We start from the raw sequence: 24,181 nt of genomic DNA on the forward strand, positions 1-24,181 counted from the left end.
CAATATTTTTGGGATGATATCACATTCAGGTCAAAATATATTTTTTTGTTAGAAGGCTAATCTAATGGGGCTTGTGGATTCTAGGATCTGCTTTTGGTAAAAAGAGCCTTTATATGTTTTGACTACTTCATGATGATGGTGTAAATGGACTGAGTATGCATATTTTCTTTTGGCGCATTGTTTGTTCACTAGATGCTTTTCAGTCCCTTGCCTTCGTTTTTAAACTTTCTAAATCTTCATTGCCCCAGGGAGCCGATAGTTTGCTCCTCTTTAGTTTGAAAGATTTACTAGGAACACAGAGTCTAAGGAAGCAGTGTCTCATGCTTCCATGCATTGCTATTGCAAACCCAGATGGTCCTCTCTCACAGAAAAGGGAAATGCAGTAAGCGCCTTTTCCCACAACGGGCTATCCAACTAATTCCAAGGTCTGATTAGGAGCCTAACTGAGTGAGAGGAAGATCGAGTGTCTGGGATATTAGCCAGACTATTTGAAGGTCATTCAATTTGTTGCAACCTCAAATGAAACACTTAAACTGTATTTAAGAATTAAATCAAAAGCACCTATTCGAAACTTAAGCATTGTCAACTGCAGATATCAAATAAAAGACTGAGGATTTTCTGTGGATGCCTGGGTGGAGAATGTCCCTGTGTTTAGCTTGCCAAACAGTGCTCGAGTGATAAAAATGTCATAGATTGTCACATCTGATTGGCTGATCATACAAGGCCATTTTGTGTTTAGAATCCAGATTGGTCATCTGGGCAGGCGAACACAGAATAAATCTTTTTTGGGCAGGTACATGGGAGTGTTAAGATACTAGGTGTTCCAGTTGTGCATGACATTTGTGATTTGAACTTCGTCGGGGAGCTTGCTTCCTTTACTCATGCTAGAGGAAACTATAGTTGGTTGGATCTTTGATTCACGGGCTGTTCATTTGTTTTGGGAGGATAACCCCTTTCAGGGTATCAGTGGCAAGAATTTTTTTTTATTTAACATACCACAATCCCTGGTTCCAGCTGAGCATATCAACAATTGTACTGTGTTAACCAAAAACCCACAAGGAACAACTTAGGCTGGCGCATTGGTGCCACAGCATCAGTCATGGTTCCCGGTTAAAAGCTGTAGCCTCAGGCACATTTTCAGCTGAACAATAATAAACCTATTTGGGTTTATGAACACTCTGATATATGTTGCTCATTCTGCGCATCATCCACAAGTAGAACACAGAGCAGATGTCGAAGAGACTAACTGCTGTCATAACAGGGTTGTAGTTGACACAACAGACCCTTTAAAATACCTACTGAGCTTTTGAGGGTGCAACAGGTATTAGAGTTAGTGCCCTACGTTTTTCAAAAGGCAGGACTCAACACCCCCTTAGAGTCATTAAGCAAATGATTCAAAAATTGCGCTGGTTCATCCACAAGGTCCTAAAAGGGATTTTTTTCCCCACGATTTTCTCTGGGTAATGGCTGGAAAACTGGAATTAATTCTGGGACCTTGACCGTTTATGTTTTTTCAGTACTACTCGGGTCCTAGGGCTTCAATGGGAGTCTCATTATCAAGAATGGAAGGACCAAGTCTACGCCTCACTCTCAGGGACATCTGGGGCCTGTAAAGGCACATTTGCCAGAACCTTTAATTTTATTTGTGAACTCCACGGGCCTTTTAGCTTATGCCGATTCTAAAACAAACACCACTTAAAGCGAGGCACAGGTGTCAGTCTCTGTCATCGTCTTTTTCCATTTGTTGAAACAATAAAACACGAAGGGTTTTAGTCCTGGTGAGGCTCAAAGTCTCAAATTAAGAAAAGCAAATAAAACGTGTTCAAATGACTGTCTGACTCAACTTCAAGGATGCTCCAGAGTCGCGGCTCCTGCGAGTGGAGAGGGAAATGATGGGTAGGCAGAGGCAACAGCCCTTTTATACTCATGTTTTTGACACGTAGTCAGTGCTCCGCAGTGTTAAAGCAATATCCTGGTAAATAAGTGACATGGTCACAGCATGTTATAAATGTTCTGGGGTAGCCGCATTTCTTCCAACAGATAAGAAAACTGCATAAAGTCAGGCCTATTAGATTACACTGAATTGAAATTAACTCTATTTAACCTAGTTTTTGCACTCAGAGGACCCGATTAACACCTTTTTTGTGTTTTTTGTTTAGTAAAACCAAAACAAAACCATGGCTGACTTCCAGGAAACCACAGTCGGGATTCCGCACAGGACAGCTCAGGCAGGGATATTATTATGGGTGGACGGAGAGAGAGACCCCTCCTCCCATTTGAAATTAAATAGAAAAAAAAGAAACTTTTGCCCGTGGGTTTTTGAGATAATATCTGTGGGTGAGGGTGATTAGGGGTTTCCCGAACCTAGTGAGAAAATTATACCACAACTATAAGAATTTAGTGAACAAGACAACAATAGATGTGCGACTGCAAACATTTTTGAATTCCCCAAGAACATTATAAAAAGGCAAAACCAGATCATGTCACTGAATGTGTTTCCATGAAAGGAGATAACGTACCTGTGCAACTAACAACGGTTAAATGAAACCGAAATGAAACAGGGTTCTAAATGCACAAGTTACTACTTGTGTAACGATATATCTGTAAGAGACATTAGTTAGTGATAGATTCCTTACCTTAGAATATCCCCAGGCATCAGACTGGATCCGGAAATTTTTGCGTAGCAATACCCCTGCGCGCTGGTAGGCGTCGTCTGCGGCTCCGCGTCCGTCGTCGGCGTCGTGAGCGCCGGGATGACGTCGTCGGAGTATATAGACGGCGCCCATGCGCGCTGACGTCAGTTCTGATAACACAGCTTTTCCGCGCCAGATACGCAGAGCCATGATAGAACTAACACTGGTGCCATGAAACTAGGGCCCTGAAAGGGGATGACCTTAACCCTAAATATCGGTTCGCAGAACGGGGAGGATGGGAGGGCGGTAAGGAATCTATCACTAACTAATGTCTCTTACAGATATATCGTTACACAAGTAGTAACTTGTGCATCTGAAAGAGACACGTTAGTGATAGATTCCTTACCTTAGAATAGATACCCCAGCAATACCAACCCCGGTGGTGGGTCTGCGAACCAATATCACACCAGAAAGTCCTGGAGGACGGAACGGCCAAAGAAGCCATCCCTCCGGACTTGACTGTCCAGGCAGTAGTGTCTTGCGAACGTGTGCAGCGAGGCCCACGTGGCTGCCTGACAGATGTCCTGCAGGGGGACACCGCGGCCCAGGGCAGTTGTCGTTGCCGTGGCCCGAGTGGAGTGAGCCCGCAATCCAGCCGGGGGCTCCTTCCTCGCCATGGAGTAGCATGCTTGGATGCACAAGATGATCCACCTAGAGATGGTCCTCTTGTGTACAGCCTTCCCCTTCTTCGCGCCCACGTAACCAACGAAGAGTTGGTCATCCACCCGGAATTGGCGAGTGCGGTCTAGGTAGTAGGAGAGCGCACGTTTTGGATCCAGACAGTGGAGCCTCTCCTCCTCTTTCGAGGGATGCGGAGGCGGAAAGAAGGTGGGCAAAGTGATGGACTGCCCGATGTGGAAGGCCGTGACAACCTTGGGCAGAAAGGAAGGTCGTGTACGCAACACCACCTTATCAGGATGAACAGACAGGAAAGGTGGAGAAGAAGAAAGAGCCTGGAGCTCACTCACCCTCCTGGCAGAGGTGATGGCAACCAGGAAGGCCGTCTTTAGAGTAAGGAGACGAAGAGGGCAGTTATGAAGTGGCTCAAAGGGAGCACACATCAGATAGGTGAGAACAAGATTCAAGTCCCACTGGGGCATCACGAAGGGAACAGGAGGGAACATGTGCGTGATGCCCTTCAGAAATCTACTTACAATAGGGGACTTGAATAAAGAAGGCTGATCTGGTAGCCTTAAGAAGGCTGATAGAGCAGAAAGGTACCCTTTAAGAGTGCCCAGAGCAGAGCCCTGCTGGGCAAGGGAAAGAAGAAAGAGCAGCACTTCCGAAAGGGGTGCAGAGAGAGGATCCACAGCCTTTGCTGTGCACCATGCCACAAATCTGTTCCACCGGCAGACGTATACCGACTTTGTGGAGGGACGCCTGGCTGCCAGAATGATATCACAGACTTCGGGAGGCAAGTCAAATGGCCTCAACTGCCGCCGCTCAATCTCCAAGCTTGTAGGTGGAGACTGGACAGGTTCGGGTGCAGGACCGTCCCCTGCTGCTGCGACAGAAGGTCCTCCCGAAGAGGCAGACGAATCGGGGGATCGACTGACATGCTGAGTAGCTCGGGATACCAGTATCTTCGTGCCCAGTCCGGAGCCACAAGGACGACCTGGGCCCGGTCGCGCCTGATCTTCTTCAGCACTCTGGGCAGAAGTGGTATAGGCGGAAAGGCGTACAACAGACCGCAGCTCCACTCGCGACGAAAAGCGTCTCCGAGCGAGTGCCGCCTTGGAAACTCCAACGCGCAGAACTGCTGACATTGCGCGTTCTCTTCTGTGGCGAATAGATCTAACCAAGGCTCTCCCCACTGTCGAAAGAGACCTTGCGCCACGTCCGAGTTCAGACGCCATTCGTGATCCATCATGCACCGGCGGCTGAGTTCGTCCGCCCTGGCATTCAGAGAGCCTGCCAGGTGTTGAACCACCAGGGTCACGCCCTGATGTTCCAGCCACTGCCAGAGGCGCAGAGCCTCCTGGCAAAGGGTCCACGACCCCACACCGCCCTGTTTGTTGCAGTACCACATGGCGGTGGTGTTGTCGGTGAACACTTGCACCACGCTCCCCCTGACAGAGGGGAGGAATGCCTTCAGTGCAAGACGAATCGCCCGCAGCTCCAGAAGGTTGATGTGGAGCCGGGACTCCGCCGGAGACCAGAGGCCTCTGATCTCCGCCTCTCCCATGTGGCCTCCCCAGCCCTGGAGGGACGCGTCCGTCACAACTACGTGCTCCGGCTGGGGTAGAGAGAGGGGTCTGCCACTGACCCAGTCGCGGTCCGTGAGCCACCACTGCAGTTGTCTCGCAGTGCCCTCCGAGATCAGGACATGATCGGACAGGTTGCCCTGATGCTGGGCCCACTGAAACTTCAGGTCCCACTGCAGAGCCCGCATCCGCCACCTGGCGTGACGCACCAGAAGGATGCAGGAGGCCATCAGTCCCAGAAGCCGCAGCGTCAACCTGACCCGGGATAACGGTCTGAAGACAGGAATCAGAGCCTGAATATCCCGAACCCGCTGCTCGGGTGGGTAAACCCGAAACTGCGCCGAGTCGAGAACCGCTCCGATGAAAAGGAGCTTCTGAGAGGGACACAGGTGTGACTTCGGCACATTGATGGAGAACCCCAGCAAGTGCAGGAGGTCGGCCGTAGTCTGGAGATGGCTGACGACTGTCTGGGGCGAGCCCGCCTTCAACAACCAGTCGTCGAGGTAGGGGAAGACTGACACCCCTAACCTGCGCAGATGAGCTGCGACCACCGCCATCACCTTCGTGAACACCCGTGGGGCGCTGGTAAGGCCGAAGGGGAGCACGGTAAACTGAAAGTGCTCTAGGCCTACCGTGAACCGCAGGTAACGCCGGTGGGCCGGCAGGACGGGGATGTGGAAATAGGCGTCCTGCAAGTCCAACGCTACCATCCAGTCTCCTGGGTCCAGGGCATCCAGGACCTGAGCCAAAGTGAGCATCTTGAACTTCTCCGTCCGGAGGAAGCCGTTGACGTTCCGCAGATCCAAGATAGGGCGTAGGCCCCCTTTGCCCTTCTTGGGTACCAGAAAGTAGTGGGAGTAACAGCCACGTCCTACTTCTGGCCCAGGAACGCGCTCGATGGCCCTCTTGGCCAAGAGGGCCGAAACTTCCTCTCGCAGAAGTTGCAAGTGATCCCCCGACACACGGTGGTATTGAGGTGGCATGGATGGAGGGGAAGACTCGAAGGGGAGGGAGAAACCCCTTCGGACAATTTGCAGCACCCACCTGTCCGAAGTGACTGTATGCCAGTGGGAGAGGTGATGGCGAACCCTGCCTCCCACAGGCGTCACATGGGCCTGAAAACTCGGACTAGGAAGGTTTTGAGGCAGGGGCTGCTGAGGGAGGTGTGGACTGGTCTCGCCGCTGACCCCGACCACCGCCGCGGCGGTTCCCACGTCCGCCACCGCGCTGCTGGATATTCTGCGGCGTGTGGCTGGCGGTCCGTGGTGGGGCGCCCCTTCCGTGGCCACGAAAGGAGCGAAAGGCACCCGATTGCTGGCGTGGGGCCGTAAGGCCCAAGGACTTGGCCGTGGCCCTGGAGTCCTTGAAACGTTCCAGCGCATGGTCTGCCTTGTCGCCGAAGAGGCGACGGCCATCAAACGGCATATCCAGGAGGGTGGCCTGGACATCGGCCGAGAAGTTGGCGGACCTCAACCAGGCGTGGCGTCGAACCGCCACCGTCGTTGCCATCGCCCTGCCCAGTGAGTCCGTGGTATCCAGCCCACACCGGATAGAAAAACGTGCTGCATCTCGGCCGTCCGCAAGGGTTTGGCTGAGTTTAGCCCTGACCTCCTCAGGGCATTGTGGCAGCACCTCCGCAACCGTGTCCCACAGAGTGTGGGTGTAGCGGCCCAAGAGACAGTTGGTGTTCACTGACCGTAGCCCTAGGCTCACAGACGAGAAGACCTTCTTCCCGAACTGCTCATATCTCTTGGATTCCCTGTCGGGCGGGGCCGACGGGAATACGGTCTGGGAGTTGGAGGCCTGGATGACCAGACTCTCGGGGGTGGGGTGGGTGGACAAAAAGCAAGGGTCGCCCGGTGCCGGGCGGTAGCGTCTGGCCACGTTCCTGTCCACAGGGGGGCCTGTGGCGGGCTTGGACCAAGTGCCCAGAAGAACGTCACACAAGGCCTCGTTGAACGGCAGGAGGGGCTCCGCGGAGCCGGACTGCTGTTTGAGGACCTCAGTGAGGAGATTAGTCCTCACGGCCGCGACAGGGAGCTGAAGGTTTAAGGCCTTAGCTGCCTTCGTCAACACTACACTGTAAGCAGAACCCGCCTCCGAAGCCACAGTCGGGGGCGACGTAAATCCAGTGTCTGGCGAGGTGTCAATACCACTGGCCTCCCCAAGCTCATATGTCCAGTCCTGATGTGACTGGCAATCACGTGCCAGAGGGTCCTCGGACCCCTCCCATTGCTCCTCGTCACCCGGCTCCTGGAGACCAGGATTAACAGCCAGGGCCTCCTCGTGGAGATAGAACTCTCCGAAGGCCGACGGAATCGGCGCCCAGCGGCGCCCCTCCGACTCCTGAGGAGGACCGTAGGAAACATTGGGGGCGGCAACCACATCGGCTGCCGGGGACGACACCTGAAGGGACGGCGCCGGCGAGGTCGTAGGGTCGACCGGCGAGGTCCCGGATCCGGAGCCGGATCCAGCGAGGTCGTGCGGCGCCGGGACCGAAGTCGCCAGCGGCGCCGGGCCCGAAGTACCCGACGTCGTCGGGGCCGAAGCGCCCGACCCGGAAGGACCTCCAGACGGAGCCGATCGGCCCGAAGGCGCCACGGGAACCGACTGAGGAGGGAGGGCCCTCATGGCCATGAGGTACCTCTCGACCTCCTCCTGCGACGCGCCGTGCCCAGGGACCCGAAGGTGTGGGGCAGGCGGCGACGCTTGCGACTCCCGCGGAGCCGCGTGGGCGGTGTCGCCCGAGTCCCCGGTCGCATCGAGCGAGCGACGGGGCGGGTCGGAGGATCGATGGTGTCGCTCCGACCTCTCATGCCTCTTACCTGAGGACTTGGAACCAGACGATCGGTGTCCACTCCCGGAACGTCGATGACTCCGACCTCGCGACCTGTCCCTCGACCTCCCGTGGGACCGGGACCGGGACCGGGACCTGGAGCGGCGCGGGGCCGACTGCCTCAGCTCGAGACGCTTGCGGGACCGCTCCCGCCTAGCCTTCGACGTCAGGGCCCGGCAGTCGGAGCAGGTTCGATCGTCGTGGTCGAGGCCTAAGCACTTCAGGCACCGGCGATGGGGGTCCGTGACCGACATGAGTCGGCCGCACTTCGAGCAAGGCTTGAACCCGGGCATCCCTGGCACCGATAGTCGAGAATCGACTAAATAGAGGATCAAAAAGATCAAAAAAGTTTTCAGTCTAAAAGTGACTGGGGGTAGAGCTTCTTCCGGATCTGCGCTAGCTGGCGCGGAAAAAAGAAGAACTGACGTCAGCGCGCATGGGCGCCGTCTATATACTCCGACGACGTCATCCCGGCGCTCACGACGCCGACGACGGACGCGGAGCCGCAGACGACGCCTACCAGCGCGCAGGGGTATTGCTACGCAAAAATTTCCGGATCCAGTCTGACGCCTGGGGATATTCTAAGGTAAGGAATCTATCACTAACGTGTCTCTTTCAGATTCGGACTTCTAGTTATTAAGCGAAGTGCGGCATTTAACAGCTCCTACAAGGAACACCTCTAAGGGGCATAGTGCAAGTTTGCGGTCTGGTTTAAACTTACAAAAAAACCTTGATAGAGCCGTCACCAGATTTGCAAATCATATCTTTCTTTTTGGATTTACCCTGTGCGCTTTAGTTTCATTATTATTTCCAGTATCATTTTCCAGAAAAATAAAAGAATTAAGACAGCACCTGGCACTTCGAGAGCGCGAGGCAGAAGTGGGTGAAGGAGAGGTGTATAATTTAACTACCGTTTCCTCCTGTTAAGTGCATAAAACCACAGGAACCGCTCAAGAGGTCACTTAGCAATCAGTCAAGGTTAATGTTTTCTCCCTTCTAAGGAGATCTCAACAAACTATAACTGTTCATCAAGAAGAATCCAGGCAGGTAAAAATTAAGTATGTGCAGATCTTCTCTTGCAATTATTCAGCCAAAGAGTAGACATGGAGAAAATGTTCCTGCACAATTCTTACTGAAAACATTTACAGGAAGCTATGACTGTCTAGGAACTACTAACCAATTTATTATAATAGTAAAAAAGTAAGCATTTCCTAAAAACCTTCGCTTGGAGAGGCACTTCGTTTATGACTCAAAACTTAAAAGATACTGAAATTTTATGCTATGGTTAGCTAAAGAACCACAACATCTCCCACACAACGCATTGCTCAGGACTACACCCAAATTAGAGAACATATTGGAAACTACATTACTGATCCAGAAATACCTATTACATTACAAGATGCAAGGCTAATGTGAATTAACTCAAAAGAAATGCAGAGCTTGACAGACATCAACAAGATGTTCTCACAAATAATTTTTATTTCAAATAATTTTATTAAGAATTTTATAGATACATTTTAGACTTTGCTTTTCACGGGGTAGCATCCCCGGCTGGGTGTATCTGCTTGTGGTACAAGTTACCTTATACATGATTGAATGCTCCCCTTAGTACTGTCCTTTGATAAAGGCGAAACACGAACTGTTACTCTCACAACTCAGCAAAAGATTCCCAGACACTAAACGCAGATGTAAGGACAGTACAACAGTCAAGGGTCAAGGTATAGATGTCCCTACAGAAATTATGTGTATACATTTAGGCTGACCCAATTATGTCAACAAGCAATTAAGATTGTTAAACATACCAACTGTAGTTGTGAGGTTGTAGAACCACTGTGAACATCTTTATTTCTCTGGTGAGGTTACACATGGTTAATAGTGTACATTTCTCCCACCCGCAAACCTATACAAACAGAGCTACTGTTTGACTGTTACATCACTGATAATGCCATTGACAAAGTCATATGAGATGCTATTTCCGATGCCATCTTTGGAAAGTAAGATCCTAAGTCATGGTTAGAGTTGTGGTAGTGTACCTCATCATAGCTGGCAAGTCTAATTTTTTATGAGATTTGGAACCTAATCATAACATCTCTGGAACAGAGGATTTTAAGGATCTCCTGTGTATTTCTCTAAAGTTGGGTTGAAGCGAGCCATAATTAGATGTAATACATGTTTTGTTCTTTTCATCGTAAACTTGAAACTAGGATAGGATTTTTCATGCACCTCTGCCTTCAGTACACTTTAGTGATGTGCTTTGGAGCTGCACAGAAAGCTGTGGCCTTGCTAAACAACTGTGACAATTCTTGCTGGGCTTTCTTTCAAAGCCCTCCTGGGTCACCATTACATAATTAATGAAGATCTACGGTAGAAGTCGCCTTGGTCACAGAAGGTTGAGGCCAAGGTAACTAACTGTTTTGTGTACTTTTTTATCCGCAGGTTGGTTTTCCTGACTCAGTTGTTAACTCCAAATTACATGTGAAAAGCACATTTAGAATAGTTTACCTGAACTAGGAGTGCCAACTTGGCAGTGGAGAACACATGATGGGGCCGCTTTTAGTTAGATTTGTCAGATTACAGTTTGTGACACAGTTCATGAATTTAACTGTCAATGTAATCAGTAAAACTTTAATATTAAACAAATAGGGTCAGACCTGTACCAAAACACAAATAAAACAAGTTATTGTGGTCTGTCTGCATGCCAAATTTAATGCATCTCACCTAAGTGAGACTCAACATATACCCCCGGTACTAAGGTCCCTACAGCAATACCTAGAAGCAGCACATTTTGCTAAGGAACATGTCCCAAAATTAATTTCCCCTCATGTCAGTTACAATACACACTTAATGTCCATAATAGCTAGTGTCCAGGTGTAAGACGTCCATGTTAAAGGCCTGCAGTTTCTACTGCAGCACTGTGACATATAAACGCAGGGCTAGTACTGTAAGCACTGTGTCCTATTAAGGCAGGGTTAGTGCTTTAAGCACTGTGACCTATTAAGGCAGGGCTAGTGCTGTAAGCACTGTGACCTATAAACACAGGGCTTGTACCGTATGCACTGTGACCTGTAAACGCACTGCTAGTGCTGTAAGCACTGTGTCCTATAAACGCAGGGCTAGTGCTGTAAGAACTGTCCAAACAGGCATGGCTAGTGCTGTAAGCACTGTGACCTATAAACGCTGGACTAGTGCTGTAAGCACTGTGTCCTATAAACGCAGGACTAGTGCTGTAAGCACTGTGTCATATAAAGGCTTGACTAATGCTGTAAGCACTGTGACCTACAAAAACAGGGCTAGTGCTTTAAGCACTGCGACCGATAAATGCAGGGATAGTGCTGTAAGCAATTACGTATAAACGCAGGGCTAGTACTGTAAGCAATGACCTATGAACGCAGGGCTAGTGCTGTAAGCACAGTGTCCTATAAACGTAGAGCTAGTGCTGTAAGCACTGTGACCTGTAAACGCACTGCTAGTGCTGTAAGCACTGTGTCCTATAAACGCAGGTCTAGTGCTGCGAGCACTGTGACCTATAAACGCAGGGCTAGTACTGTAAGCAATGACTTACAAATGCAGGGCAGCACTGTAAACAATGACTTATAAACGCAGGCCTAGTACTGTAAGCAATGACTTATACACGCAGAGCTAGTAATATAAGCAATGACCTATAAACGCCGGGCTAGCACTGTAAGCACTGTAACCTATAAACGCAGGGCTAGTGCTGTAAGCACTGTGACCTATAAACGCAGGGCTTGTACTGTAAGCACTGTGTCCTATTAAGGCAGGGCTAGTGCTGTAAGCACTGTGACCTATAAACGCAGGGCTTGTACCGTATGCACTGTGACCTTTAAACGCACTGCTAGTGCTGTAAGCACTGTGTCCTATAAACGCAGGGCTAGTGCTGTAAGAACTGTCCAAACAGGCATGACTGGTGCTGTAAGCACTGTGACCTATAAACGCTGGACTAGTGCTGTAAGCACTGTGTCCTATAAACGCAGGACTAGTGCTGTAAGCACTGTGTCATATAAAGGCTTGACTAATGCTGTAAGCACTGTGACCTACAAAAACAGGACTAGTTCTGTAAGCACTGCGACCGATAAATGCAGGGATAGTGCTGTAAGCAATTACGTATAAACGCAGGGCTAGTACTGTAAGCAATGACCTATGAACGCAGGGCTAGTGCTGTAAGCACTGTGTCCTATACACGCAAGGCTAGTGCTGTAAGCACAGTGTCCTATAAGCGCAGAGTTAGTTCTGTAAGGAATGACTTATAAACGCAGGGCTAGCGCTGTAAGCAATGACTTATAAACACAGGGCTAGTACTGTAAGCACTGTGTCCTATAAACGCAGGTCTAGTGCTGCGAGCACTGATCTATAAACGCAGGGCTAGTACTGTAAGCAATGACTTACAAACACAGGGCTAGTAATGTAAGCAATGACTTATAAACGCAGGGCTAGTGCTGTAAGCAATGACCTATAAACGCTGGGCTAGTGCTGTAAGCAATGACTTATAAACGCAAGGCTAGCACTGTGAGACGATTCACCCAGAGGAATGGCACCAGGTCAAGCAGATTTGAAGTAAAAATCTATGGCACATCGAAGCCCTTGGAAAAGTCAAACTGGTTCATGGAATTTGCCTGCTTTAGTAGCCTCGTGATGTACAACGAGTCGCAGGTTACCGTGCCAGAAGACATTTCTGTAGATGTAGGTTTCTGTATAAACTGACAATCGTCCACGGAGCACTCAGACATAACGCTTGCAGTCATCAAGGTTGTAAAAGTCCTAACGATACCTGGGACATGCAGACGTAAGCACGCTTATTTTAATGAACCTAGGATACACGACGGCAAGGAGTCTTTCATTACACTGGGAATCTAACTGGATAACAGAAAAATAAACCACACAGCTAAAATGGTTATTAAATAAAGAAAAACACTTAAAAAAAACAGCAATTTAAACTATTGAGTCCTGACCTCGGAGTTCCTGGAAGCGCTCAATATAATCCGTTTTACTTTCCTCCAGGGCAGTAAAAGGTAAGACAATTGGTGGAACAGTAATGAACTGGGAGTTTCCGGATACGCCAATTTTACAAGGTGTAATACACACGCGAAAACTTTCAATAACAAAATTAAGGATATTTTAAGGGGCCATCCATCGTAGAGAAAAAACTGTTCTCTCTGTCCAGTCCTGACTGTCACCAACAAAACGGCATTTTGGCCCCGCTGGGATTTTGAGATCTATCCCGACATCTATATGCTGCAATACAATAAATCATTCACTAGGTGGCGCTTTAAATCAGCTGTGCAGAGAATGGGGAGGGTTCCACCCTACTGCCTACTGACTTTAGCATACAATCTACGCCCTCCTTATGAGAAACAATGGATCATGAGGCAGTGGTTTGAGTTCACGGGCATAATAGGGGAAGGTGACGGACCTAATGCCCTACTCCACTGCTGGGGAATGCAATATATTTTTTTGCAATTTTATATAGCGTGAACTCTACTTTAAGTTGCATTACAGATGCATTTTTTCAGGCATGGGAAGTTTAAGTAATTTGCCCAGAATCACAGGATGCTTGAGCCTCCCGCCGCACTCGAACTTCGCTCCCCACTCCTCTCCTCACTATGGCCAAAGAAAGCTCATTTGTAAGCAAGCACTCAAAGCATATGCTCCCCACCAACACCAGTAGCTGAAGTGTGAATTTGTACCATGCGATTTAATAAATGGGTCACGGATGACCTTTAAACCATCAAGCTGGCGTCCACTTGTTCTGAGGGTAAGTGAGGCAGTGAGGAGGACTCACAGTGTTAGCCCTTGGAAGGAGAGGCACCTCATCTGCTCAAGGTGGGCTACTAATTAACAACTCCGATTACTCCTGGATGAAATGCACTAAAAACTAATTACACACACACAACCTCCCATCCAATAACTAATTCTATACTCATGGGCACTGAGTAACAGAGCTACTGGTTCTGAGTCCTCTGTTTTTTTCACCAGGAGCCGTCTAACGCATGACTGCGCCGGCGCTAGTTGTCGATGTGCGTCAGAGTATGCGCCTGATGGCATTACAGAGGATCGGATTATAATGCGCCGGGATGTTGGAGCAGACCTTGATCTTTGTGTTGATGTCTGTTTGCATCTGTGCGCATATTGTAGTAGCGCACAGACGCAAACGCACATAAACACAAACATACTCTGGCGCACATCAACAACTCGCGCCAGCGCAGTCATGCATAATATAGCCCTCGCTTAAATACCTGATTTGTGGTCGAATGCTCTGTGAAGTGCTGCTGTACAGTCACAGAGGCTGATATTTTTAATTGTCGTAAATATCTGACAAGTTTCACATGGAAAGCAAAGGACTTCTGGATCAATAAGGCTGGGGAACCACCATAGCCACAAAGGGTACTTGAATATAATCAATAGGAACCCACAGTAGTGTTATAAATAAAGGACATAAAAAATATATACTACGTTTGCTGCATTTAGAATATAATCAATTAAAGAGCAAGCATTCAAATATTTTCTAATAATAGAGAGCTCAGTGGGTAGAACAGTTCTAAGGGAAGCTGGAGGCCCCCAGATAAACTGCTAGCAAGCCATGAAACTAGCGCATCCCACCGCTCTTAGTTTTCACGAATTTGCAGCATTGCTAGACTTTATGCCAGAGGTGACGGTCTAGTTGACCTTAATGGACATGTCACACTTGGCTGAGCCAAGCATCAATACGTATTGCACTCTTACACTATTTTCCACACGAGCACCAGTAGGAGGCATGGACTGGAACGTGCATCAGGTTGCTGAATTCCAGAAGGTGGACAGCTTTAGAGGACACTTAAGGCCGTATTACAGATGGTGCCCCAGGGGCGCAGCAAGCGTTTGCGCGCCCCCGGGGAACTTTGGTATTATAGAACGGGACGCACACGCTTGTGCGTCCCCTTCTATAATACCGATAGCGCACTTAAAGCACTATCTACAGAGGGTGTTTCCTCATTTGCATAGGGGGGAATTCCCTTGACTCTGCCTCCACGACATATTACAGACACAAGCGCAGTCAAAGAAGCCTAAGGAGGCGCACTGACAGCGCGCCATTTAAAAGGAGGTGCACTGTCAGTGCGCCTCCTGACAGCAGACCTCTGTAGGGGGTAAAGGGTGTCCCATGGATCCCCCAGACATCCTCTTGCAGACTGGTGCAGTCACTGAGCGGCTGCTCTGTGTTTTCACATGAATGCGCTGCACCCAGGGCAGTGCAAGTTTGCGCCTGCCAGGTGGCAGCGCAAACACCATAATGGGGAGCATTATCACTGTTTGCGCCCGGCGCACTTTCCGAAAGGTGCGCCAGGTGCAAACAGAGATAATCTGCAATACGGCCCTTGTGCGGTACCAAGCAATAATTTTAGAAATTAGCTCATATATACCTTGCCTGGCTCCCCCGACAGGAAAATTATGTGTTAAAGCCATTGGCAATGCCACAATACCCCATGCAGATGCTAGCTCCATGCCTCAAAGGTTGGATAGTGTGGTGGTGGAGTAAGAGACATGCTTTGTTAACTCTACAAGATCTGCTTGCAGCTAAATTGAAACACTTGACTAGAGTGTCATAGGGATTGGTGGTCAGTTTTCATCTTTGCTTGTTCCATCCTTCATCCCTACAACCGATGATAATTCTCTTTGAACTATTCATAAAAGAATTTTCATTTTCCATACTAAGGATTTTTAAATCAAAATAATTTGCCTGCATAAGTTGTGAATTTTCAGCTAAACTAGGAATGCCTCTAGGTTTTTCGTTGGGTGATGTAGTGTAATAGTAGCAAAATCCTTCTATGGAAACCTACCTCAAAAATAACCCCCAAATATTCTCCTGAGGGCGATTTCAGATCCGAATCTGAATGCCAAGCTCTGAAACAGATTAAGGAAACTAAGGAATGTCACGGAAATGATTGGAAGTAAAAATCGGAGTAGTTCCTGACACTACTATGTCAAGCTGGAATGAGAATATCATTAGCTGTCAATACAATTTAAAAACCACACTGCAGAAGACATCCCCTCTTAAATCAATAGTCTATAGTATTCCAGGCAATAAATGAGCATAAAAAATCTATCAAACTACTGAACTCAAGGCGGGCTAAATGTAGAATCTGCATGAGACCTACTGTAAAATTTCCAGTTAAGACCCCCGTGCACAGCTGCGAAGGTTTCAGATTGCTATGTGTGACGTTTTCATAATTTCAGTGTAATTATGAGTGACATTTCAACGACTGAGTGATACTGTCTTCGTCCCCACTGACCAGAGTCACCCGACCGTCACCAGCGCAGCTCAAACATAGCTGCCAAGTTTTCAGTATGCACGAGTAACATTTCTATGTTTTCATGTCATCTATGAGTGATATTCACATATCATTAGTGGCAGTGGATTAATAAAATGTATGATACTAAACGAAAATCTTGTTTTAGTAAATGAAGTGTAGTACCTGGATTATATCCACACCATCACAACTGACATAGGGTACTGTGTGATTTTTGAAGTTGCCCTGCACCCTTTCCTACCGTACCATACCTTCCTGTAATATATTTATTAAAATCAAGCTGGTAATCTATACCAAAAAACAGCTGTCTTATCTCAGTGTTGCCCTGCCTATACCCTTTGATCTGCAAGTTAGAAATGAATTTTGCTGTAAAAAAATGTTACACTAGTTTGGTATTTTAGTGTTGCAATTGATACGCATTAACCCAAATTTAATGACCACAGTTTTCCGATCTCTGAAGTATCTATTTAGCTGTCACCAGTCAGTGCCCTGTCCATTTATCACTGCTGCTTACCAAACGGTAGCTGGTGTCTGGCCGCAATCTCACGCTGGCCTCGGCTTTCTCCCAGGTATAGTGCGACCAAACTTCTTTCTGGGATGGGGAATGGCAGGAGCTTCGACTGGAGCGGTTGACAGCCTGGGCTTATCAAGGTCGCATTTAAAGACTTGAGAGGACTGCCGACCGAAAAAGACAAACACTGTGCCCTCGTTCCCAAAACCAAGGTAACTGGGGGGGCAGGAGCTGCGAAGGGGACATCTTTGCCAACAATCTGTGGCAATATGTGGCCAGCCTGGTGTGGGAGCTTAGGAGGGCATTGGCCCAGCTGGCTGCAAACCAACACCCTGTACCATGACCCTCCCCACCCTAATGTAAGGGCTTAGACAGCACATTAAACTCCACTTGTCTGCTGATGACGGCCGCTGCAAAGAAAAACAAAGCTGCTGCACGCCATTCTGTCGACCCGGGGAAAATCTGCCAACTGTGTGACGTTGCTGGCCATCGAAGCGGCAACCCTTTAGTGGCCAGCGGTGTCACACACTGTCACACACGTCGCAGGAAAACTGCAGGCAAGGAAGCAACCCCCCCCCCCCCCCCCCCCCACCATGGATCACCCATGCCCAGAGTAGACTGATGGAGCTAGGACGGATGGGGCACGCCTGACCTGTAAAGCCCTGGCCTCACTGTGTATGTTTCAATTATTGTAAACGCTCAGTTTCAGCTCTGATTATCCAGCTCCTAGTACATTAATGATTCATCTGCCAACAGCCCCCGGGCTCAGGTGAACCTCAGAGGGTGCAAGCTGCCCAGGGGATCCGTTATGCTGCCGCAACGTGGTGCAAGCAGCATGCTCAGCTGGCAGCACTACCAAAATCCCACGCACACAGCTGCCGAGCAGCCCAGCCATTTACTACAGAGACAGCACGCCACAGCGAGGACTCACTGACTCGATTTGAGTCTCCCACCGCGGCCACATCTGCCTCAGTGTGCTCACTACTTCCTCTTCCTCCGGAGGTGAAGGCAAGTACAGCGTCACATCATGATCTGGATTAAAGCCACCTGCGCGCCGCTGGTGAGTGCCTGGCTGTAAACCAGTTACAGCGTCATGCTGAGAGGGCGCCCTTCCCCCCCAAATTATTTGGGAGCACTGTGTGTCAAACTTCAGCTGCACGGCAGGAATAATTGCAGCGCCAGCCTGGAGCCAGCACGAGGATTGTTACATTGTAGCCACCTAGCGCTGCGTGCTCTCACTCAGCCACGAGCTGAGAGCAGTCATGACATGTCTGGATTAACTATTTATGAACTAGAGCAGCAGTTGGCAATGGCAGCACGCCTCTCGTAGCAGCAGGAGCCCTGCACAGGCGCCACCGGTGGCACGAGCTGGCAAGTTGGCAAAATGCGTGACAATGCATTTCAGTGCAGTGATGCGGAACACTGCACTGAAATGCGTGAGTGTCACACCTGAAGTGTAATACTTGGCAGGACTGCCCGTGACTGTTGGTGAATTTACAATTGTTAATCTCTTGAGTGATTGCTTTGATTTTGCCCTTCATTCTTTTGGCATAATGCCCTTTAATCCTTTTACGGACCTCGGCATAGAACTTACCATCTCCAAAATCCGTAACGCGCTGCCGGAAGTATGCTCAAATTCTTGAGCTGAGCTATTCAGAATAGCACAGAGGAAAGACACAAAGCTGGTCATTTGATTACAGTTTGTGATCGCTGGTTATAAAATCCAATCCTATGCGTTAAGCAGTCCTTCTAACTGGAAAGAGAGACTCGTCTTATTTTTAAAAGACTTCCACTGCGGGTTCCATTTGCTTAGTTCACCAGCTATCTCCACAATCCTATGCACTCTCCTTCGTAGCATCTCAACCCTCGGTATTTTAGATGTCCAGCAAGCTGCGAAGCAAACAGTTTTGCAGAGAAACATTCTGTCAGTAAGAATCGTTCTTAGGAAGTAAAAATGCCACTCACAGTTTTGCCTTGGAGACTCTGGGGAGTAATGGGCTGTAAAGCCAATCCTGCCGGCATTGACCTTCTGTCAGGCACAAAAACGTGCTACAAAGAAAACAAGATTTTAAATTATAACTATGCTGTGTTGTCAATGCATGTCACAAAGTGTCAAATATAAGTGCCTGAAACGGGCTAAAGAGGCTTCAAAGCTTTTATGAATTATGTCCTGCTTGATTCAATGACAGCAACGACCGCTGACCCGGGTGCAGCGCCTGTCACAGACTGCGAGAACGGCGCACTTGTTGGGCCAGCAATATCATTACACACCAATTGTATATTTCAGGAGTTAAACCATTCACAGCCATTCCAACATCACCATTTAAAGTCTGTCATCAGCCGCTGGGCACCTTCATTTATGAGATCCCACCTTGTGAAATGAAGTCTGTGACGAATACGCAGGGAGGATACCCTGGGGCTACGCAAAACCCGGATTGCTGCCAGTTGGTACTCTATTGACAGACATCCAAAAGGACCGACATACAGACGCTGAACACTCCGCTGCCACGGATGCCGTAGAAACACTAGCCACAGTGCCACAAATTCATATATAGCTGGCGTACAGGGAGGGGAGGGGATGCGCCATACTGCCCCCTTGGGAGTATCCCAGGTGCAGGAGCTTACCTGAGAGACTGCATGCAGGGCATGGGGCGGGAGCTGGGGTGGGGGGAGGGGTAGTAGCGGCCGGAGTAGCGCAGAGTTTAAAAACCTAGTCCACACTCTCATTCCCCCATCACCACACTTCCCTACGGCTGCTCGCCACTACCTATAACCCCCATGACCAGATCTCCTCAACGGCAATACATGATTCACATCTCGGGCTGAGAAAACTGCTGGCCCTACTACGGGTCCTGGTGCCCTGGGGCCAAGCAGACAATGTCATCGAGACTGCACAAGCCTACTATCTCAGAACCTACCCCATCATAGACCTCATTTTGTCCCACCTGTGGCACTATGAAATGCTCTTTTAGATGTATTGTTGAATTACGTATGAAACATATCACTGCAGTAAAGTCGACCCATAACTTGTACCTGTATTTTGTCATGCCTTAAAAACCAATAAAAAGATTTCAACAAAAATAAAGCCTCTGATTAACATTCTTGATAAAAGAAAGGTTCTGATCAGAATCTACTCTCTGGTAGGGCGAACTTAGAAATGTAAGTGCAGAAAAACTTAGAGGAAAGGATGCATTTTTGTGTGTATATCATTCAAATGACAGAAAAAGGGGCCTAACCAATAAACCACAAGCCTCCTTAAAACATGTTTCCCAAAGTGTAGTGTGCCAAGAAGCCACGCTTCAATAAATTGCCAGTATGACAGACAATGGCTTCCAGCACTTACAAAGACCCCTTTTTGGGGAGGCCACGTGGCACGCAGGGGTTAATGGGTCTTAACCGTCACTGTTGAGGTCATATGCAACTGGTGTTCTGAGGTCCGTCCTACTATCACCCTTCAAACTGGGCCAAGTACATCGGTTTCCACTCTTAACTCTCAAGTTACAGCTGGTGAGCCGTCATAGGCGTCTCAAGGAGAAAGTGCAAGGAGAAACGCTCTGAACTCAAAAAAACTAACCTACAGACACAATCCAAAACTGTACAGCCCTATGCTGGTATTTTAATTAAGGGAAAGTAATTTAATCAAAAAGCATTACTAAATACAACACATTCCAAAGAAGGTTCAGTTACAGGGCTTTATAACAGGCCTGGGTGAAATTTAAATTACAGAGTTGTCATTTGTAGAACTCTGGGAATTTCAAGTTACACTTGTTACGTGTAATTCCTGAAATTATGCCACATCGCGTAAGTCCTAAATGCCCCAATGGTCCAACATTGTCTTGACCTAGGCCATACTGAAAAAGAACTAAAGTGGTCAGTACTATCAAAGATCCAAGTCCCTGCAAGAGGGGGTAGCGTAGAAGCATTGTTAGCAAAAAGGGAGGCATATCTGATTCTGAAATACGACTGCGTGAATGATGGACTGAACGAACAGGCAGAAAGCCAAAACCAATAACTGGGCCGCAAGTGGTATAGACCACTCCTCAAAAAATCAATTTTGAAACTTTGGGACTACATGTCCCAGAAGCAATGAGTGATATAAATAATCCCAAACTCTCGCGTTTTTTTGAGCACTTCCCTTACCTGAGGAACTCTGGAGTAAACAGCAGCGTCTAGCTACTTATCGACAGGTAAAACGAGCATATGCGCTAAATATCCATTAGTTTAAACATGTGCCAGAGCGCAACTCTAAACCCTCGCTTTATTAACAGATCACAGCGTTAACTGCATCGACCTAAATAAACTAGAAGTGGAGCAACGCCCCCTCGGACACAGACCCTACGCATACAGTGTACAAGTAGGTGTTTCCCCTGTTGTGTTGTGAAAACGAATGCCCACATAATTGAAAATCCGGAACTATAATATTACATCCGCTTAAATCCACAGCGTTGAGCGTTAAAGAACACCGAGAGGTGGCGTCTCCCTTAAAAAAGAAATACGGTGCTCCGCGCCTGCAAAAAAGTAAGTGCCTAATTATCGGCTGTTAATACCACAGCGCACAAATGCTCGTATCAAGAAACTGTATAGTGGCTGAACACTAAAACCGTCCCTGTTAACTTTGTAGCGCCAGCAGTAATTACCGCTTACATCGGAGACCAACAACTTGCTGGATAACACCTTGGCTGTTTAACACGTGAGTGCTTAAAAAGAACGAGTAGAAACCACTAGTCGAAAAATAAGAACCTGGGAACATACCATGTCATTGTTTCCATTTCAGAAAATACAAAGAGCCCCCATTAAAAGAAACCAATCGGAAGACTTGATATTAGAGATTACACAACAAAAAGGTAATAACAACGCCAGATGTATGTTTTTAGTGATGCATCACAGAGGGTCAAAAACTTATTATGCCCTATATTTGTACTTACACAGGTACCCAGCCCTAAAGCCCTGAAGACGAGCCTGCCAAGTACATAGACAGGCTCAGAAACGCGTCGGCTTACAGGCTCTTGACCGTCATTCGTCTCAAATCCGAATGTTTTTGAGCGCATAAGGCTCGCTTCATGTTTTGATAAACGTATAAAACATTGACTATACTAATAGCCTCTTGCGCTACCAGGCCACAGGAATAAAGCAAAAACATTTGGTTCTAGTGGTCTGACGAAAAGTATATGGACAGGGTATTGTCAATCTCGAAAATGTTTCCAAATGCGTGTTTTGTATATATTATTTAAACGTATAAATTCTGTTTTCTGTGAATTGTGTTTGTAAATATATGTAAATATATGTGTCTATATGCAGGACAGCAAGTTACTCTTCGGACAATCATAGTATTGTAAAAATTACTGCATTGACTTTTTTTCAAGAGACATAAAAAACTTAAGATTGCACAGAAGGATTAAATACCTGAGTGCAAGATTCTGCCCTAAATAAAAATTGAGCAGAACTATCAAACGAGTGACCGGGTTTTCTTTCCTTTTATAACATCGCGTAATGAAGCACCGTTTCCAAGCAACATTTTATGGTGTGTGGTAATAAGGTCAGTGCTTAATTTGGGCCACTGGTTCCTGGTGGTGGTGGGCACCAACACTTATTTGGGGGGGGTCGGCACTTATTTATCTGTATTACATATTTACCTAAAGCAAGAGAGGAAAGAATAGGAAAAGGGGAAAGACTGAGGAAGAGAAAGAAAACAGTCACAAGGGGAGAAAGCAGGAACCCGCAGAAGTGAGATCAAGGCGAATGGAGTGTCTCTTAGCGAATCAAAGATGAATGAGGTGGATTTAGGAATAAACAGCTTTGGAATTGGCACATTTAATTACACCATCTGCGTTTTTCAGAGCAGAGCTTTGAGCACCGGCACCATTTAATTTACGAATTAAGCAATGAATAATGTGAATGGCTGTTGCTCATGCCACTTTTGTTTTTTGTGCTCTATTAGAGCACTGGAATGTTGAGAGTTCAATTTAAGACAATGGAGTGACTCCGGGCGTATAAAGGTTGGTATAAGCGTTCTGCTCCAACATTCCAATGTTTGTCTTTCTGTTGCTCCCTTTTTAATGCAGAACAAACTACCCTTAGAGGGTGGAATGTTTACATAGCCTTATAGTTCTTCTGCCTCGGACCATACCAGTATTTAAACGCTCTTCCTTGTTTTAGGGCATCGGGCCATAATTCAGGTTCAGGGCCTTTAAAAACTGGTATGGCCGTTGGCAGTGGGCTAGAACGCTATTTACCATGAATTGTGTTCTTGCGTGAAATTTGACGCAATGACGCAATTCACACAAAAAATAATTTTGCGCATTTGTAAGGTTAGCACTAGCAGCAACAGTTTCCTTCTGCTTGCTTTCAGGTGTGGGCTCTCAGTTTGTGCAGACACAGTACTACGTTACATGCTCAGTTACGAGGTGAGTCCCAGGTATGGGTCCTCCCTCTCAGTCTTCACTCTTGAGCTTTCACACCTGGGCAGGAGACCACAGCCCGCAGTGTATGACCCAAACCAGGATCACAGGTGCTGAGCAATGTGTTCAGAAGGTTGATTGGTGGTGTTCAGCAGTTGCTGCCCTTGGGTCTGGTTATGTTATTGTTATGTTATGTTATGTTATTAAGATATTTATTGAGCGCGCTATCACCGATTGGTTTCTTGGCGCTAAAGTCAACAGTAACATAAGCGTGGATGAGGATTGGAGAGTTATTAAAGTGCTTGTCTGAAGAGCCAGGTCTTCAAGGCTTTCCGGAAGGAGAGAAGGTCTTGGCAGTTTCGAATCTCCAGAGGGAAGGTGTTCCATAGGCGAGGGGCAAGTGTTGCGAACCTACGGCCTCCAGCGCGCTTGAGTTTGAAGGGAGGCGTCAGCAGGAGGCTCTGATGGAGTGAGCGTAGGTTTCGCAATGGTGTATATCTGATGATTAATTGGTCAATGAATTTAGGGCTTTTACAATACAGAGATTTAAATATCAAACAGCCAGTTTTAAAGGCACAACGCTGAGTGACTGGGAGCCAGTGCAATTTCCTAAGTAGGGGAGTGGCTGCCTGCCACCTTGGTTGATTTAGAATTAGCCTCGCGGCATAGTTCTGTACCATCTGGAGACGTTTAGATAAGTAGTTAGGAAGACCTAGATAAATGGCATTCGCGTAATCCAAATGGGACAGAACGGTGGAAATCACGACCTGGGTGATTGCCTCGGGCGTGAGTAGGCGACGGACCTTCCGAATTTTTTTTAGCTGAAAAAAACACTTGGAGACCACCTGGCCTACTTGTGCTTTCAGTGAGAGTTTGCAGTCAACGATGACTCCGAGTGTTTTAGCCGATGAAGAGGGTGTCGGAGCTGGACCTAAATCCGAAGGCCAATAATGTGGGCCCCAATGCTTGGCGCTGTCCCCAGTAAGAACCAACTCGGTTTTCCCTGGGTTCAGTTTCAGCTGGTTTTGGTTCATCCAAGATTTGATGAATCGCATGGTTGACTGAAAGTGTAGGATGGAGTTTTCAGTATTGTCGATGATGAACAGTAGTTCTGGTGCAGACAGATTGCCCTTTTTGGCAGTTGGAGCACAGGAGGCCGATGGTGGAGCACAGGAGGCCGATGGTGGAGGACTCTAGTCCTTGGCAGTTGCAACTTTGAAGGCTAAGGCAGACGGGCAC

The 24,181-nt window shown here is 47.8% G+C and overlaps 1 protein-coding gene across 21 annotated transcripts in view; it reads right to left on the minus strand.

The window, feature by feature from the left end:
• The window catches only part of PLEKHA5 (pleckstrin homology domain containing A5), a 742,840-nt gene that overhangs the window by 268,073 nt on the left and 450,586 nt on the right, over positions 1-24,181 (minus strand). For 18 of the 21 annotated variants that reach the window (XM_086920674.1, XM_086920665.1, XM_086920705.1 and 15 more), the window contains one exon: positions 18,510-18,593. The exons of the other annotated variants lie outside the window; for them this stretch is intronic. In XM_086920674.1, the coding sequence (XP_086776800.1) occupies positions 18,510-18,593 (84 nt within the window). The remainder of the gene's footprint in view (positions 1-18,509; positions 18,594-24,181) is intronic. 21 annotated transcript variants of the gene reach the window in all.

The sequence above is a fragment of the Lissotriton vulgaris genome, chromosome 1_1 (genome assembly GCF_964263255.1).
Source record: "Lissotriton vulgaris chromosome 1_1, aLisVul1.2, whole genome shotgun sequence".
In the NCBI taxonomy this organism is placed as follows: Eukaryota; Metazoa; Chordata; class Amphibia; order Caudata; family Salamandridae; genus Lissotriton; species Lissotriton vulgaris.